The sequence below is a fragment of the Pristiophorus japonicus genome, chromosome 26 (genome assembly GCF_044704955.1).
Source record: "Pristiophorus japonicus isolate sPriJap1 chromosome 26, sPriJap1.hap1, whole genome shotgun sequence".
Taxonomy (NCBI): domain Eukaryota; kingdom Metazoa; phylum Chordata; class Chondrichthyes; family Pristiophoridae; genus Pristiophorus; species Pristiophorus japonicus.
In genome coordinates, this window is record NC_092002.1 from 12,313,409 (window position 1) to 12,328,808 (window position 15,400).

A 15,400-nucleotide genomic window follows, 5' to 3' on the forward strand; every position below is an offset into this window, starting at 1 on the left:
CCACATCTGGTCAAGAGATAGGCTCTTCTCTTGTCTGCCTTATCGTCGCCTAACCAGTCTTTGGTTACAACGATTTGCTGGAGCCTTTCTATAAAGTCCTCCCAATTATCTCCAGCATTGTATTTTTCATCTGAGCCGTTGGTCGCCATTCTGTGGATTCTATAATCCCATCCTCGTTGCCACTGTAAAGTCCTGTCCCTGCAGTACAGATTCACACGAGGCACATACTGAAGTCAAGGTCACTCAGGACCTGCACCTTTATTACACAGCTCTCGAATGCCACACTTGCCTGAGACCTGTCTTTATATACCTGTCTGGGACAGGTATCCAATGTCTCCTGCAAGTGTACCCCTGGTGGTAAATAAGCTTGTGGTTACAGGTCATCTCTAGTTACAGTCATGTATAGCATGGTAAGATACAGTTATGTACAATAGTGTGAGATACATGACAGCTATTGAGGTAGAGACAACAAAATTTAAAAATGCAAGGGGTAAATATCAGAAAGCAAGAAAGGGGTACTGAGGGAATGATCAGCCATGATCTTATAGAATGGTGGTGCAGGCTCGAAGGGCCGAATGGCCTACACCTGCACCTATTTTCTATGTTTCTATGTTTACAGCTAGGATATCGGGGTGTGACTATCAGTTACTATAGACTATTAATGAATATTATGATAATATCAGCTTGGGTTCAGTGGACAGCACTCTTGCCTCTGAGTCAGAAGGATGTGGGTTCAAGTCCCACTTCAGAGACTTGAGCACATAAATCCAGGCCGATACTCCAGTGCAGTGCTGAGGGAGTGCCGCAGTGATGGAGGAGCCGTCTTTCGGATGAGACGTTAAACCGAGGCTCCGTCTGCTCTCTCAGGTGGTTTAAAAGATCCCGCGGCACTATTTCGAAGAAGAGCGGGGGAGTTATCCCCGGTGTCCTAGGACCAATATTTATCCCTCAATCAACATAACAAAAACAGATTATCTGGGTCATTATCACGTTGCCGTTTGTGGGAGCTTGCTGTGCGCAAATTGGCTGCCGCGTTTCCCACATTACAACAGTGACTACACTTCAAAAGTACTTCATTGGCTGTAAAGCGCCTTGAGACGTGTGGTGGTCGTGAAAGGCGCTATAGAAATGCAAGTCTTTATGAATGAATGGCTGGGCAGTGGGTGGGCGGCTTCCGCCAGCATCAAAGATGGCGGGGCCCCACTTGACACACTCACACACACCTGGAGGTCATGTGACGAGAGTTCCCGTTTGACCCGGGGCCGAAATCCCGTTTGACCCCGTGCCGGCGGAGAGCGAAATCCCGCAGTTAGTCAGCGGGGACGGGGAAGATGGCTGCGCTGGAGAGCGAGGCGGCGGCGGCGAATGGCGAGGTGAGGGGAGGGGAGGGGAGGGGAGGGGAGGGGAAGGCCCGGGGGTGGGGGCCGGCCCGGGGGTGGGGGCCGGCTTCTCCCGCGGACAGGCCGCGCTCGGGGGAGGAGATAGAGATGGAAGCCGGGGCCTGTCCGCGGGGAGGAGGCAGGTAGCCGGCCGGCCTCTGGTAACCGAGGGCCCGGCGGGGAGGCCTCTGCCTCGGCCTCGGCCTCTGTCAGTGCTGCCGCTGCCGCTCAACGTGCCGGGGCCCCAGGGCACCGCGGCCTGGCCGCCAGCTCCGTGCCCGGTGGCGGTCTCTCTGGGGTCCAAGCTGTCCGCCTCTCTTCCCCCCCCCCCCCCCGTGTCCTAACCCGCCCCCCAGTCCCCCTCACCCATCACCCCCTGTGCTCCCTGCCCCACATTAGCTCCCGGTCCAGCAACGCCTCGATTGTTAAAATCATCTTCCTTGTCTTCAAATCCCTCCATGGCCTCGCTCTCCCTCCCTATCCCTGCAACCTCCAGCCTCACAAACTCCCCCCACCTCCTGACATGTCTGCGCTCCTCTCCATATCACCATCCCTCATTATATGTAAGAACATACCTGGATTTTTGGGGCAGGTACAGCAGAGGAGCGGCGAGAGACTGTAAAGCGAAGTGATCGGGGCCCAGGAGAGCCGAGGGTCCAGGGCCCACACTGTGCGATATGTGCGCGCACTGGGTCCGTGCAGCAGAGCTGGTCTCCAATCGTCCTGGTTAACCCTTGCCATTGGACCAAGACCTCGCTCTGTCAAGCCCGTGTGGTGGCTGGTGTGCAACGGTCACCACACGTTAAAAAAAATCCACGCACAGGTATCTTCCACCCTTCAACATGTAGTTCGCGACCTGGAATATTGGGTCCTTCATTGAAACACCTGTGAACTCATCCCTTTTTGGCTTGGAAGCAAGTCATCCTCGACACGAGGGACTACCGATGATAACATAAGGAATCATCATCATAGGCAGTTCCTCGAATCGAGGATGACTTGCTTCCACGTCAAAAAGTTCATGGGTGTTTCAATGAAGGACCTAATATTCCAGATCCTGAACTACATGTTGAAGGGTGGAAGATGCCTGTGGGTGGATTTTTGTAACGTGTGGTGGCCATTGCACACCAGCCACCACACGGGGCTTGACAGAGCTAGGTCTCGGTCCAGTGGCAAGGGTTAACCAGGACGACTGGAGACCAGCTCTGCTGCACGGACCTAGTGCGCACACATATCGCACAGTGTGGGCTGGGCCCGTGCTGTCCCTGGGCCCTCGCCTCTTCTGGGCCCCGAACTCACGCCTCTCCTGGGCCCCGATCACGTGTCTCTACATTCTCTCGCCGCTCCTTCGCCCTGACCTCGCCGCTCCTGCTGTACCTGCCCACGCTCCAATCACCGACCTGGATCTTGCTGACCTCCCTTTTCACTGCCGTTGTTCTCCTGCTCCAGCACCGCTGCTCCGTGGAGTGGTGTGTCGCCACACTGCTCCTTCCGCTCCCCGGCCTGCTCCGATGGTGCTCACAGGCCGGGGGCAGCGCAGAAGAAATAGCAGTCGGCCATTTGGCCCCTCAAGCCTGCTCCGCCATTCAATAAGCTCATGGCTGATCTGATCTTGGCCTCAACTCCCTGCCCGCTCCCCATAACCCTTGACTCCACTACCGTTCAAAAATCTGTCTATTTCCCCTCAAATATATTCAATGACCCAGCCTCCACAGCTCTCTGGGGCAGAAAATTCCAAAGATTCACGACCCTCAGAGAAGAAATTCCTCCTCATCTCCATTTTAAATGGGCGACCCCTTATTCTGAAATTATGCCCCCTAGTTCTAGATTCCCCCACGAGGGGAAACATCCTCTCTGCATCTACCCTGTCAAGCCCCCTGAGAATTTTGTACGTTCACCTCTCATTCTTCTAAACTCCAATGAGTATAGGCTCAACCTTTCTTCATAAGACAACCCCCGTCATCTCAGGAATCAACCTCGTGAACCTTCTCTGAACTCCTCCAATGCAAGTATATCCCTCCTTAAATGAGACGACAAAAACTGTGCGCAGTACACAAGGTGCAGTCTCACAGTTGTAGCAGGACTTCCCTACTTTAATACTCCACCCCACCTTGCAATAAAGGCCAACATTCCATTTGCCTTCATAATTACTTGCTGTATTATAATCGCTCAACCATTGGTGGTCGTGCCCTTATCTTAGAATCATGGAAATTTACAGCATGGAAGGAGGCCATTTTGGCCCATCGTGTCCACGCCGGCAGACTGAGCTATCCAGCCTAATCCCACTTTCCAGCTCTTGGTCCGTAGCCCTGTAGGTTACGGCACTTCAAGTGCACATCCAAGTACTTTTTAAATGTGAGGGTTTCTGCCTCTTTCAGGCAGCAAATTCCAACCCCCCACCATCCTCTGGGTGAAGAAATTTCCCCTCAAATCCCCTCTAAACCTCCTACCAATTACTTTAAATCTTTGCCCCCTGGTTATTGACCTCTCTGCTAAGGGAAATGGGTCCGCCCTATCCACTTTATCTAGGCCTTTCATAATTTTAGAAAACTCTAAGGTCTCCCCTCAGCCTCCTCTGTTCCAAAGAAAACAGACCCAGCCTATCCAATCTATTTAGCTGTCTTAAGTTCTGGAATTCCCTCCATTAAACCTCTCTGCCTCTCTCCCTCTCTTTCCTCAAAGACGATCCTTAAAACCTTCCTCCCCTGCCCTAATTTCTCCTTATGTGGCTCAGTATCAAATTTTGTTTTCTCTCACTCCTGTGAAGTGTCTTGGGACTTTAAAGGCACTGCATGTAAAATCCAATTTGTTGTCGTGCAAAGGCGACCGAGGTGATGCCGCAGCAGTCGAACTGCTCGGTCTGCCGAGGTGGGAGGCCCTCAATGAGTTGGTAGTTCCGGTACCCGAGTAGCTTTGGTGTCAGCCGCGGCTCAGTGTGTGGCACCCCTGAGTCCGAAGGTTGTGGGTTCAAGTCCCACTCCAGCGCTGAGGGAGCGTCGCACTGTCAGAGGTGCCGACTTTCGGATGAGACGTTAAACCGAGGCCCCCGTCTGCTCTCTCGGGTGGACATTAAAGGGAGGGAGAATCAACAGCGTCCCGTGAAAAATATGTGAATGTACACGGAATCACTGGATTTTACATTCTGTTTATATAAAAAAAGAGCAAATGTTGTGTCACCAGCTCTAAATGTATTGGAGGATAGATGGTGAATCCTGTCCGTTGGCTGACAATGACCAACTTATACTCAACCACAGCCATGGCATGCAAATAACATCCCAACGCGCTGATAATCTATTCGTTTTGAAAGCAACAAGATAAAATCGTTCATCAAGATGGGTGTCAGCTGTGGCTCAGTGGGCAGCACCCTCGCCTCTGAGTCAAAAGGTCGCGGGTTCAAGTCCCACTCCAGGGACTTGAGCACATAAATCCAGGCTGACACGCCCAGTGCAGTGCTGAGGGAGCGCTGCACTGTCAGAGGTGCTGTCTTTCAGATAAGATGTTAAACCGAGGCCCCGTCTGCCCCCTCAGGTGGACGTAAAAGATCCCATGGCCACTATTTCGAAGAAGAGCAGGGGAGTTCTCCCCGGTGTCCTGGGGCCAATATTTATCCCTCAATCAACATCACTAAAAACACATCTGCTCATCGTCACATTGCAGTTTGGGGGAGCTTGCTGTGCTACATTTCCCACAGTGACTACACTTCAAAAAGTACTTCACACGCTTTGGGACGTCCGGTGGTCGAAGAGGCATATAGTAGAAAAGGAACGGTCTTATGCTACACCTTTCTACCTAATATATCTCTATATATTGGGCCTCAGCTAGTGTACTGTGTCCAATTCTGGGCACCACACTTGGGAAGGGATGTCAAGGCCTTTGAGCGGGTGCAGAGATTTACCAGAATGTTACCAGGGATGAGGGACTTCAGTTCTGTGGAGAGTTTAGCAAAGCTGGGATTGTGCTCCTTGGATCAGAGAAGGTGGAGAATTAAGAGGAGGACGCAATCATGAAGGGTTTTAATAGACCAAGTAGGGAGAATCTGTTTCCAGTGGCAGGAGGGTCAGTAACCAGAGGGACACAGATTTAAGATAACTGGCAAAAGAACCACAGAGGAGATGAGAAATTTTTTTTTTAATGCAACAAGTTGTGATTTGGAATTCACTGCCTGAAAGGGCGGTGGAAGCAGATTCAATAGTCACTTTCAAAAGGGAATTAGATACATGCTTGAAAAGAAACGATTTGCAAGGCTGTGATAACAGGGAGAGTGGGGCCAAGCAGATAGTCCTTTCACAGAGGAGTCGGTCTGCTGCGCGATTCAAACGCAGAGCTAACTGACTGGATATCAGTGCAAGGGGTCCTGTACAGGCTGAAAGCCAACAGATCCCAAGATCCAGACAGGTTGTACCTGAAGGTGCTAACTGTGATTGGAGATGAAATCTATGAAGCACCGACAGTCGTGAAGGAATAAAGGGATTTCCTAGATTGGAAATGAACCGATGTGGTAAATATTTCAGATAAGGTGAGAAAGCAAAGTGAGGTAACTACAGAGCAATCGGTCCTCGGCAAGATAATGCAATTGATTTTTTTCTGTATGGAAGTAGGAACATAGGAGCAGGAGTAGGCCATTCGGCCCCTCGAGCTGTTCTACCATTCAACGAGATCATGGCTGATCTGCGACTTAACTCCATCTACCCGTCTTTGCCCTATATCCCCTACCTTTGGTTAACAAAAAGCTATCGATCTCCGATTTAAAATTAACAATTGAGCATCAATTGCCGTTTGCGGAAGAGAGTTCTAAACTTCTACCACCCTTTGTGTGTAGAAGTGTTTCCTAATTTCACTCCTGAAAGGTCTGGCTCTAATTTTTTCAGAATCTGCCCCTAGTCCCCAACCAGCGGAGATAGTCTGTTTTATCTGCCCTATCTGTCCATCTGTATTAAATCTCCACCGTCTCTTTTCTAAGGAGCACAATATCAGATCACCTCTTAACCAGCCAAATTCTAGGGAATACAACCCTAGTTTGTGTAATTTTGTAATTTATCCCTTGACGTCTGGTATCATTCTGTTAAACCTGCGCGGCACTCCCTCCAACGCCGAAGGGGAAATCCTGCCTGACTTCATTGAGAAAGCAGCATCCAAAGGGGATGTTGGAAAGCGCCGTGATGTAGTATTGGTAATCTTTTCCGAAAGGTTTTTCATGAAAGACTGCCACACAAACAAGACCGTGGGAAGGCCTGGTAGGTAGATTAGGAATCGGCTGATGGCAAGGAAACCCATTGGTACTAATGTTAGGCCGAGGAAATATCGTGCGTTGAGTGTCCTGGGACTGAGGTTAAAGCCCCCGCTGTTTCTAGTTCACACAGACAACCTGGTTTCTGAAACAATGCCAGTTAGTCAAATTCCCAGATGATGTGAAACTGCTGAGGGCGGGAGGAGCTGGTTAAGCCTTGGAATGCAGCCACGGAGCTTATAGAAGGACCTGGATGGCTTTCGCAAGTCGGCAGAGCTGTGGCGGCTGAAATTCAATACAACCAAGTACAAGGTCTTGCAAAGTGGAGGAATTAAGTGCGGGTTAGACTTAATGAATTGGGTTGAATTAGCTCGGGGAGAGGCTGAACAATCTGGGAATGGCCGACTCAACACCTGTAAAGCCTAATCCATAGCAGCAATCAGCAGAGCAAGTAGAATATTGGGTGAAGCTTGCCTAAAATCTGTAGAGTGTACACAGCGGTGTGTCTCTTCATTCAGGCTGCACCTTGATGTTCAGCTTCAGTCACTGATGCACAGAAGAAACAGCCAAACACTGGAAGTGCTGTGGTAAACACTGGAAGTGCTGTGGTGCACACTGTCACCACCGAAAGCATAACGTCAGGTTCCATATGTACGCTGCTCCCCCTCACCACCACCACCTCTCTCTCTCTCTCTCTCTCTCTCTCTCTCGAGCCCTCCACTGCCTCTGATTGTCCGGCATCCAGCATTGGATGAAGGGAAGTTTCCTCCAGTTAAATATTGGGGAGGGCCGATGCCATTGTCTTCGGTCCCTGCCACAAACTCTGTTCCCCATTCGCCAACTCCCAGGCCACTGGCTGAGGCTGAACCAGACTCTTCGTACCCTTGCCGCCCCATTTGACACTGAGCTGAGCTTCCGACCCTCTCCTCTCCATCACCAAACCTACCCCCAGCTCTAACGTCGGCAGTCTCCGCCCCTGCCCCACATCATCGGCTGACCAAGTCTGTTCGCAACCTTGGTGTCGTGGTTGATCACGAATTGAGCTTCCTGCCAAATATCCGTTTTATCACAAACCGCCCACTTCCACCTTCATAATGTAGCCCGCCTCTGTCTTTCCCTCGACTTTTCTGCTGCTGAAGCCCTCGTCCATGCCCTTATCACCTCTAGACTTGACTATTCCAGTACACTCCTGGCCGGCCTCCCTAACTCTACCCTCCATAAACTTGAGGCCATCCAAAACGTGTGCTAACTCGCACCGAGTCCCGCTCACCCATCACCCCCTGTGCTCGCTGACCTACATTGGCTCCCGGTTAAGCAGCGCCTCGATTTTAAAATTCTCATCCTTTTCAAATCCCTCCATGGCCCTCGCCCCTCTCTATCTCTGTAATCACCTCCAGCCCTATAATCCCCCCCTAGACCTCTGTGCTCCACCTATTCTGGCCTTTTGAACATCCCTGATTTTAAATGCTCCATCATTGGTGGCCGTGCCTTCAGCTGTCTCGGTCCCAAGCCCTCCCTAAACCTCTCCGCCTCTCCACTTCTCGTTCCTCCTTTAAGCCGCTCCTTAAAACCTACCTCTTTGACCAAGCTTTTGGTCACCTGCCCTAATATCTCCCTTTATGCCTTGGTGTCAATTTATTTTGGTGATAACACTACTGTGACGCGCCTTGGGATGTTTTATTATGATAAAGCCACTATATAAATATAATTGTTGCTAAAATCCTCGTCCATGCCTTGGTTACCTCTACTCTCGACTATTTCAAAGCTCTCCTGACCAGCCTCCCACCTTGAGCTCATCCATAACTCTGCTGCCCATATCCTGACTCGCACCGCGTTCCGTTCACCCATCACCCCCCTGTGCTTGCTGACCTACAGAGGTGGAGGCTGCATCTCGCTCCGGTTACTTACAGGGCAGGTCCCCATTGCATCCTAATTCAATCCTTCCTTCCTTGGGCAGTTCCCCCGGAGTTGAGGATGACTTGCTTCCACACCAATGGTGGCTGATGAATCCGATGCGGGTTCTACAGACTCTGTCGCAGGTGGTGATTGAAGGGACGGGTGGGTGGGGGGGCTTGGGTTGTCGTGCGCTCCTTCCGCTGTTTGTGATTGGCTTCCGCGTGCTCCCCACGAAGAGGCTCGAGGTGTTCGGTGCCTTCTCGAATGCTTCTCCTCCACTCTGAGCGGTTTTGGCCCAGGGATTCCCAAGAGTCGGTGGGTGATGTTACATTTTGCGTTAAAATTTAAGACCAGAATACAGCCTTGAAATTGCTCCCATGTATCTGATTTTACAAAGTACTTGCAGCTCAGAAACAGGCCATTGCCTGGAATACTGCGGGCAGTTTTGGTTTCCATATTTACAAAAGGATATACTTGCCTGGGAGACTGTTCAGAGAAGGTTCACTCGGTTGATTCCGGGGATGAGGGGGTTGACTGATGAGGAAAGGTTGAGTAGGTTGGGCCTCTACTCATTGGAATTCAGAACAATGAGAGGTGATCTTATCGAAACGTATAAGATTATGAGGAGGCTTGACAAGGTGGATGCAGAGAGGATGTTTCCACTGATGGGGGAGACTAGAACTAGAGGGCACAATCTTAGTTTTAAATGGGCGGTCCCTTATTCTGAGATGAGGAGAAATTTCTTCTCAGAGGGTTGTAAATCTGTAGAATTCGCTGCCTCAGAGAACTGTGGAAGCTGGGACATTGAATAAATTTAAGACAGAAATAGACAGTTTCTTAAACGATAAGGGGTTATGGGGAGCAGGCAGGGAAGTAGAGCTGAGTCCATGATCGGATCAGCCATGATCTTATTGAATGGCGGAGCAGGCTCGAGGGGCCGTATGGCCGACTCCTGCTCCTATTTCTTATGTTTATGCTCCACATGAGCCTCCTACCCTTCTTTATCTCACCTTACCTAAATATCCTTCTATTGCTTCTTCCTCGTCCTTATCTAGCCTCCCCATAAATGCATTGATACTATTCGCCTCAACCACTCCCTGTGGTCGCACATTCCACATTCTAACCACTCTCTGGGCAAAGTAGTTTCTCCTGAATTCCCCATTGGATTTGTGAGCGACAATCGTATATTTACGGTCTCTAGTTTTGACTTGCCCCGCAAGTGGAAACATCTTGTCTACGTCGACCCTGTCAGACCCTAGAAAGACCAATATTAGATCGCCCCTCGGTTTCTCTTTTCCAGAGCCTGTTCAATCTTCACTGATGGGTATTACCTCTCGGTTCTACAATTTGTTTTGTATAGCGATGTACAGAGAGAGTTCCTGCAGATACTTTTATTTCCTCTTTTGCCCTCTTATTTCCTGGTTGATATTGTGGCATGTTCTTGCCTGTGCACTTTGCTTGTAACGACTGGTGAAATGGGCCCACGCATGGCGGGTGCAATTTCACAGTTTTAGAGGGGCCTAGGGGCGTACATACACACATGTTTGAAGATGGCAGGATAAGTCGCGAAGGCTGTTACAAAATCTTTATAACCCGCGCCATAGAGTATAATAGCAAGGAAGTTACGTTAAATCTTTATAAATCGCTGTTTCGGTCCCAGCTGGAGTATTGCGGCCAATGTTCCCTTTGAGCTGCGCTTTGTTCTGTGCGACATGTTCCTTTAAGAACATAAGAAATAGGATCAGGAGTAGGCCATACGCCCCCTTGAGCCTGCTCCGCCATTTAATACGGTCATGGCTGTTCCGATCATGGACTCAGCTCCACTTCCCTGCCCGCCCCCTTATTCCCTTATCGGTTAAGAAACTGTCTATCTCTGTCTTACATTTATTCAATGTCCCGGCTTCCACAGCTCTCTGAGGCAGCGAATTCCACAGATTTACAACCCTCCGAGAAGAAATTCCTCCTCATCTCACTTTTAAATGGGCGGCCCCTTATTCTAAGATCATGCCCTCTATTTCTAGTCTCCCCCCATCAGTGGAAACATCCTCTCTGCATCCACCTTGTCAAGCCCCCTCATAATCTTGTACGTTTCGATAAGATCACCTCTCATTCTTCTGAATTCCTATGAGTAGAGGCCCAACCTACTCAACCTTTCCTCATAAGTCAACCCCCTCATCCCCGGAATCAACCTCATGAACTTTCTCTGAAATGCGCAGTCCCTTTAAATGTCTGCGCATGCGCAGTATTCACAATGTTAAACTTGGCGCGCGTCCTGTGCGGGACTTTTCAGATTACTGCGTGTCCGTGCAGCATAGAGGGAGCATTGATTGTGGTCACCACACGTTAGAAAGGATGTCATGATGGTAAGGCCTTCGAGCGGAGGCAGAGGAGATTTATTAGACTGGTACCAGGGATGCGGGACTTCAGTTAAGTGGAGAAGGGAGGGTTCTTCTCCTTACAGCAGAGAAGTTAAGAGGCAATTTAATTGAGGAATTCAAAATTATGATGGGTTTTAACAGAGTAAATAATGAGAAATTGTTTCCGCTGGCAAAAGGGTCAGTAACCAGAGGACACAGATTTAAGATTTAAAACAAAAAGTAAATCCAAGATACTGTGGATGCTGGAAATCTGAAATAAAGACAGAAAATGCTGGAACCGCTCAGCGGGTCAGGCAGCATCTGTGGAGAGAGAAACCGAGTTAACGTTTCAGGTCGGTGACCCTTCGTCAGGACTGGAAAACGTTCGAGATGTAATCGGATTTTAGCAAGTGTCGAGGCAGGGAATGACGGGAGGAAATACAAACGGGAAGGTCTGTGATGGACGGGAGAGATTAAAAGACGAGAGGTCCGATTGTACAAAGCAAATGGGGGCAGTAACGGAACAAGTCAAGGAACAAAAGATGGGGTTGAGAAGAGGTGTAAATGGCGATGGGAGATGCCGTCTGGGAAAAATAGGTTATGATGAGAAATTGTTGAACTCCGTGTTGGGTCCAGAAGGCTGTAAAGGGCCGAATCGAAAGATGAAGTGCTGTTCCTCGAGCTTGTGTTGAGATTTAAGGTAACTGGCAAAAGAACTGGAGGCAGCCGGGATTTTATTTAATGCAGCGAGTTGTTGCGATCGGGAACGCGCTGCCTGAAAGGGCGGTGGGAGCAGATTCAATAGTTACTTTCAAACGGGAATTGAGTAAATACTTGAAGGTGAACATTTGCAGGGCTGTGGGGAAAGGGCAGGGGATGGGACTAACTGGCCAGCTCTTTCAAAGAGCTGGCACAGGCACGATGGGCCAAATGGCCTCCTGTGGCATATCATTCTGATTCTATGACTTCCACAGTAGAATGTCAATGATTTGGAGATCACGAAATTTATCGTGTTTGTTGCATGTTAGAAATAGCAAGTGATGCCACTCTAGTTTTTTGCATTTAGTAACTTTGTGATCCATTCATTTTAATGTTTCAGTGTAAATAAAATTCATTTTTGCAAAAATATTTGGCTCATGAATAAAAAATTGCTACAGTTGAATTTTGTGTCTGTTGTGAGATGAGCGCCATCCAGTAACTAAATTAAAAGATGCTGCTTAAAGAAAGACTTGCGTTTACATCGGCGCTTTCACGATCTCAGGATGTCCCAAAGCCTTTTGCTTTTGGAGTGCAGTCACTGTTGGACTGTGGGAAACACGGCAGCCACTTTGTGCACAGCAATGGAATAAATGATCAGATAATCTGCTTTAGGTGTTGGTTGAAGGATACATGCTGGCCGGGACGTCTGGGAGAACGCCCCAGCTCTTCGATTAGTGCTGTGAGATCGTTTACGTCCGTCTGAGAGGGCAAAACGGGGCCTCGGTTTAACGTCTCATCCGAAACACGGCGTCTCTGACAGTGCGGCGCTCCCTCCCGCTGGAGTGTCCGCCTGCAGTTTTGGGCTCGAGTCGCTGGAGCGGGACTTGAGCCCACAACCTTCTGACTCCGAGGCGCGAGTGCTGCCCACTGAGCCGCAGCTGACAGCATGTGCTCTCTGTCCTGTGGATTTGCGTCTTGCTCTCGCTGTCGGTTGGAGGTTCGCCCATTCCTATAACCGGTTGATATTTGTATCCCGCAGGTCAGCAGCGAGTTGGTCGCTGATGGACAGGTCCAGGTGTCGGAGGGCAATCAGGTCGAAGCACAGCCACCACAGCAGCAGCAACCCCCCAATGCCTGGCAAGTGATAAAAGGTGTTCTGTTCAGGTAAGGCCTACATCATGTTCCGAAATAGTCGCGCCACGGAAAGGATATCATGAAGATTTATTGGAACAGCACCAGGGATGAGGGTTTATAGAACATAAGAATTAGGAGCAGGCCATTCGGCCCCTCGAGCCTGCTCTGCCATTCAATAAGATCATGGCTGATCTTCGACCTCAACTCCACTTTCCTGCCTGTTCCCCATAACCCTTGATTTCCCAAAAATTCAAGAATCTTGTCTATCTCAGCCGTGAATATATTCTTCATCATCATCATCATAGGCAGTCCCTCGAAATGGAGGAAGCCTTGCTTCCACTCTAAAAGTGAGTTCTCAGGTGGCTGAACAGTCCAACACGAGAACCACAGTCCCTGTCACAGGTGGGACAGACAGTGGTTGAGGGAAGGGGAGGGTGGGACAGGTTTGCCGCACGCTCCTTCCGCTGCCTGCGCTTGCTTTCTGCATGCTCTCGGCGACAAGACTCGAGGTGCTCAGCGCCCTCCCGGATGCTCTTCCTCCACTTAGGGCGGTCTTTGGCCAGGGACACAACAACATAAGAAATAGGAGCAGGATTAGGCCGTAAGCCCCCTCGAGCCTGCTCCACCATTCAATCCGATCATGGACTCAGCTCCACTTCCCCGCCCGCTCCCCATAACCCCTTATCCCCATATCGTTTAAGACTCCCAGGTGTCGGTGGGGATGTTGCATTTTATCAAGGAGGCTTTGAGGGTGCCCTTGAAACAATGACCCAGCCTCCACAGCTCTCGGGGGCAGAGAATTCCAAAGATTCACGATCCTCTGAAAGAAGAAATTTCCCCTCATCTCCGTTCTAAATGGACGACCCCTTATTCTGAAACTTTGCCCCCTAGTTCTAGATTCCCCCGCGAGGGGAAAAATCCTCTCCGCATCTACCCTGTCGAGCCCCCCTCAGAATCTTGCATGCTTCAACAAGATCACCTCTCATTCTTCTAAACTCCAATGAGCACAGGCCCAATGAGCACAGGCCCAACCTGCTCAACCTTTCCTCGTAAGATAGCCTATTCATCCCAGGAATCAACCGAGTGAACCTTCACTGAACTGTCTCCAATGCAAGTATATCCCTCCTTAGGGAAGATAGGCGTGAAATTAAAAGTCGGTGGTGTAGATAGAGAAATGTTTTTGGTGCTGCGCTGCCCCTTTAAGGGTAGATGGAGAAAAACTATTTCCTGTGGTGGGGGCAGTCCAGAACAAGGAGGTATAACCTTAACATTAGAGCCCGGTCGTTCAGGGGTCGTTTCAGAAAGAAATTCTTCACACAAAGGGTCGTGAAAATCTGGAACACTCTCGCCCAAAAAAACTCTGGCGGCTGGGGGTCAATTAAAAATGGTCAAAACTGAGATTGCTAGGTTTTTATTGGGCAAAGGGTATTAAGGAGCCAAGGCGGGTGAATGGAGTTCAATACAGATCAGCCACAATCTAATTAGATGGCAGAACAGGCTCAAGGGCGGCTTTTTGATCCATTCACAGGGTTTGGGTGTCGCCGGTAATTCCAGCGTTTGTTGCTCACCTCTAATTACCTTTTGAGTGGCTTGCTATTTGCTAGGCCATTTCAGAGGGCTGTTGAGAACCGATCATGTTGCGTGGATATTAGTGAACCAGCCGACACCTGGGAGTCCCTGGCCAAAGACTGCCCTAAGTGGAAGAAGTGCATCCGGGAGGGCGCTGAGCACCTCGAGTCTCGTCGCCGAGAGCATGCCGAAACCAAGCGCAGGCAGCGGAAGGAGCGTGCGGAAAACCAGTCCCACCCTCCCATTCCCTCAACCACTGTCTGTCTGTCCCACCTGCGACAGAGACTGTAATTCCCTTATTGGACTGTTCAGTCACCTGAGAACTCACTTTTGGAGTGGAAGCAGGTCTTCCTCGATTTCGAGGGACTGCCTACGATGAGGATGAGTGAACCAGATGGAATTTTACGACAATCTGGTAGTTTCATTGTCACTATTACTGAAACTAGCTTTTTAAATTCCAGATTTATTTAATTAACTGAATTTAAGTTCCCCAGCTGCCGTGGTGGGATTTGAACCCACGTCTCCGGATCATTAGTCCAGGCTCTGGATTACTGGTCCAGTACGATAACCTCATCATCATCACAGGCGCTCCCTCGAACGAGGATGACTTGCTTCCACGAGTTCACAGGTGTTTCGATGAAGGACCTAATATTCCAGATCCTGAACTCCAATTGAAGGGTGGAAGATGCCTGTGCGTGGACTTTTTTTAAACGTGTGGTGGCCGTTGCACACCAGCCACCACACGGGCTTGACAGAGCGAGGTCTTGGTCCAGTGGCAAGGGTTAACCAGGACGACTGGAGACCAGCTCTGCTGCACAGACCTAGTGCGCGCACATATCGCAGCGTGAGTTGGCCCGTGCTTCCCCTGGGCCTCCGGCTCTTCTGGACCCCGTGCCCTCATTTGCCGCACCTCCGCCACAATCTCTCGCCGCTCCTCCGCCCCGACCTTCCTGCTCCTCCTCTGTACCTGAGCCCTGCCGATGTTCCTGCCCACGCTCCAAAACGGCAACCAGGGTCTTGATGACGTCACCCAGTCGCATAACCACTGTGCTACTATATCCGTGAATGGCCACCTCCTGGTTCTTATGTAATAGGTTTTGTGAGGGTAAGTAGTGAACTAATTTTTGGTGAGTTGGTAGCAA

At 50.0% G+C, this 15,400-nt stretch overlaps 1 protein-coding gene across 1 annotated transcript in view; it reads left to right on the forward strand.

The window, feature by feature from the left end:
- The first annotated feature begins 1,268 nt into the window (after positions 1-1,268).
- The window catches only part of clptm1 (CLPTM1 regulator of GABA type A receptor forward trafficking), a 59,071-nt gene continuing 44,939 nt past the window's right edge, over positions 1,269-15,400 (forward strand). Inside the window, exons 1-2 of the mRNA XM_070867824.1 lie at positions 1,269-1,373; positions 12,595-12,719. Coding sequence (XP_070723925.1) covers positions 1,332-1,373; positions 12,595-12,719 — 167 coding nt within the window. The 5' untranslated portion in view covers positions 1,269-1,331. The remainder of the gene's footprint in view (positions 1,374-12,594; positions 12,720-15,400) is intronic.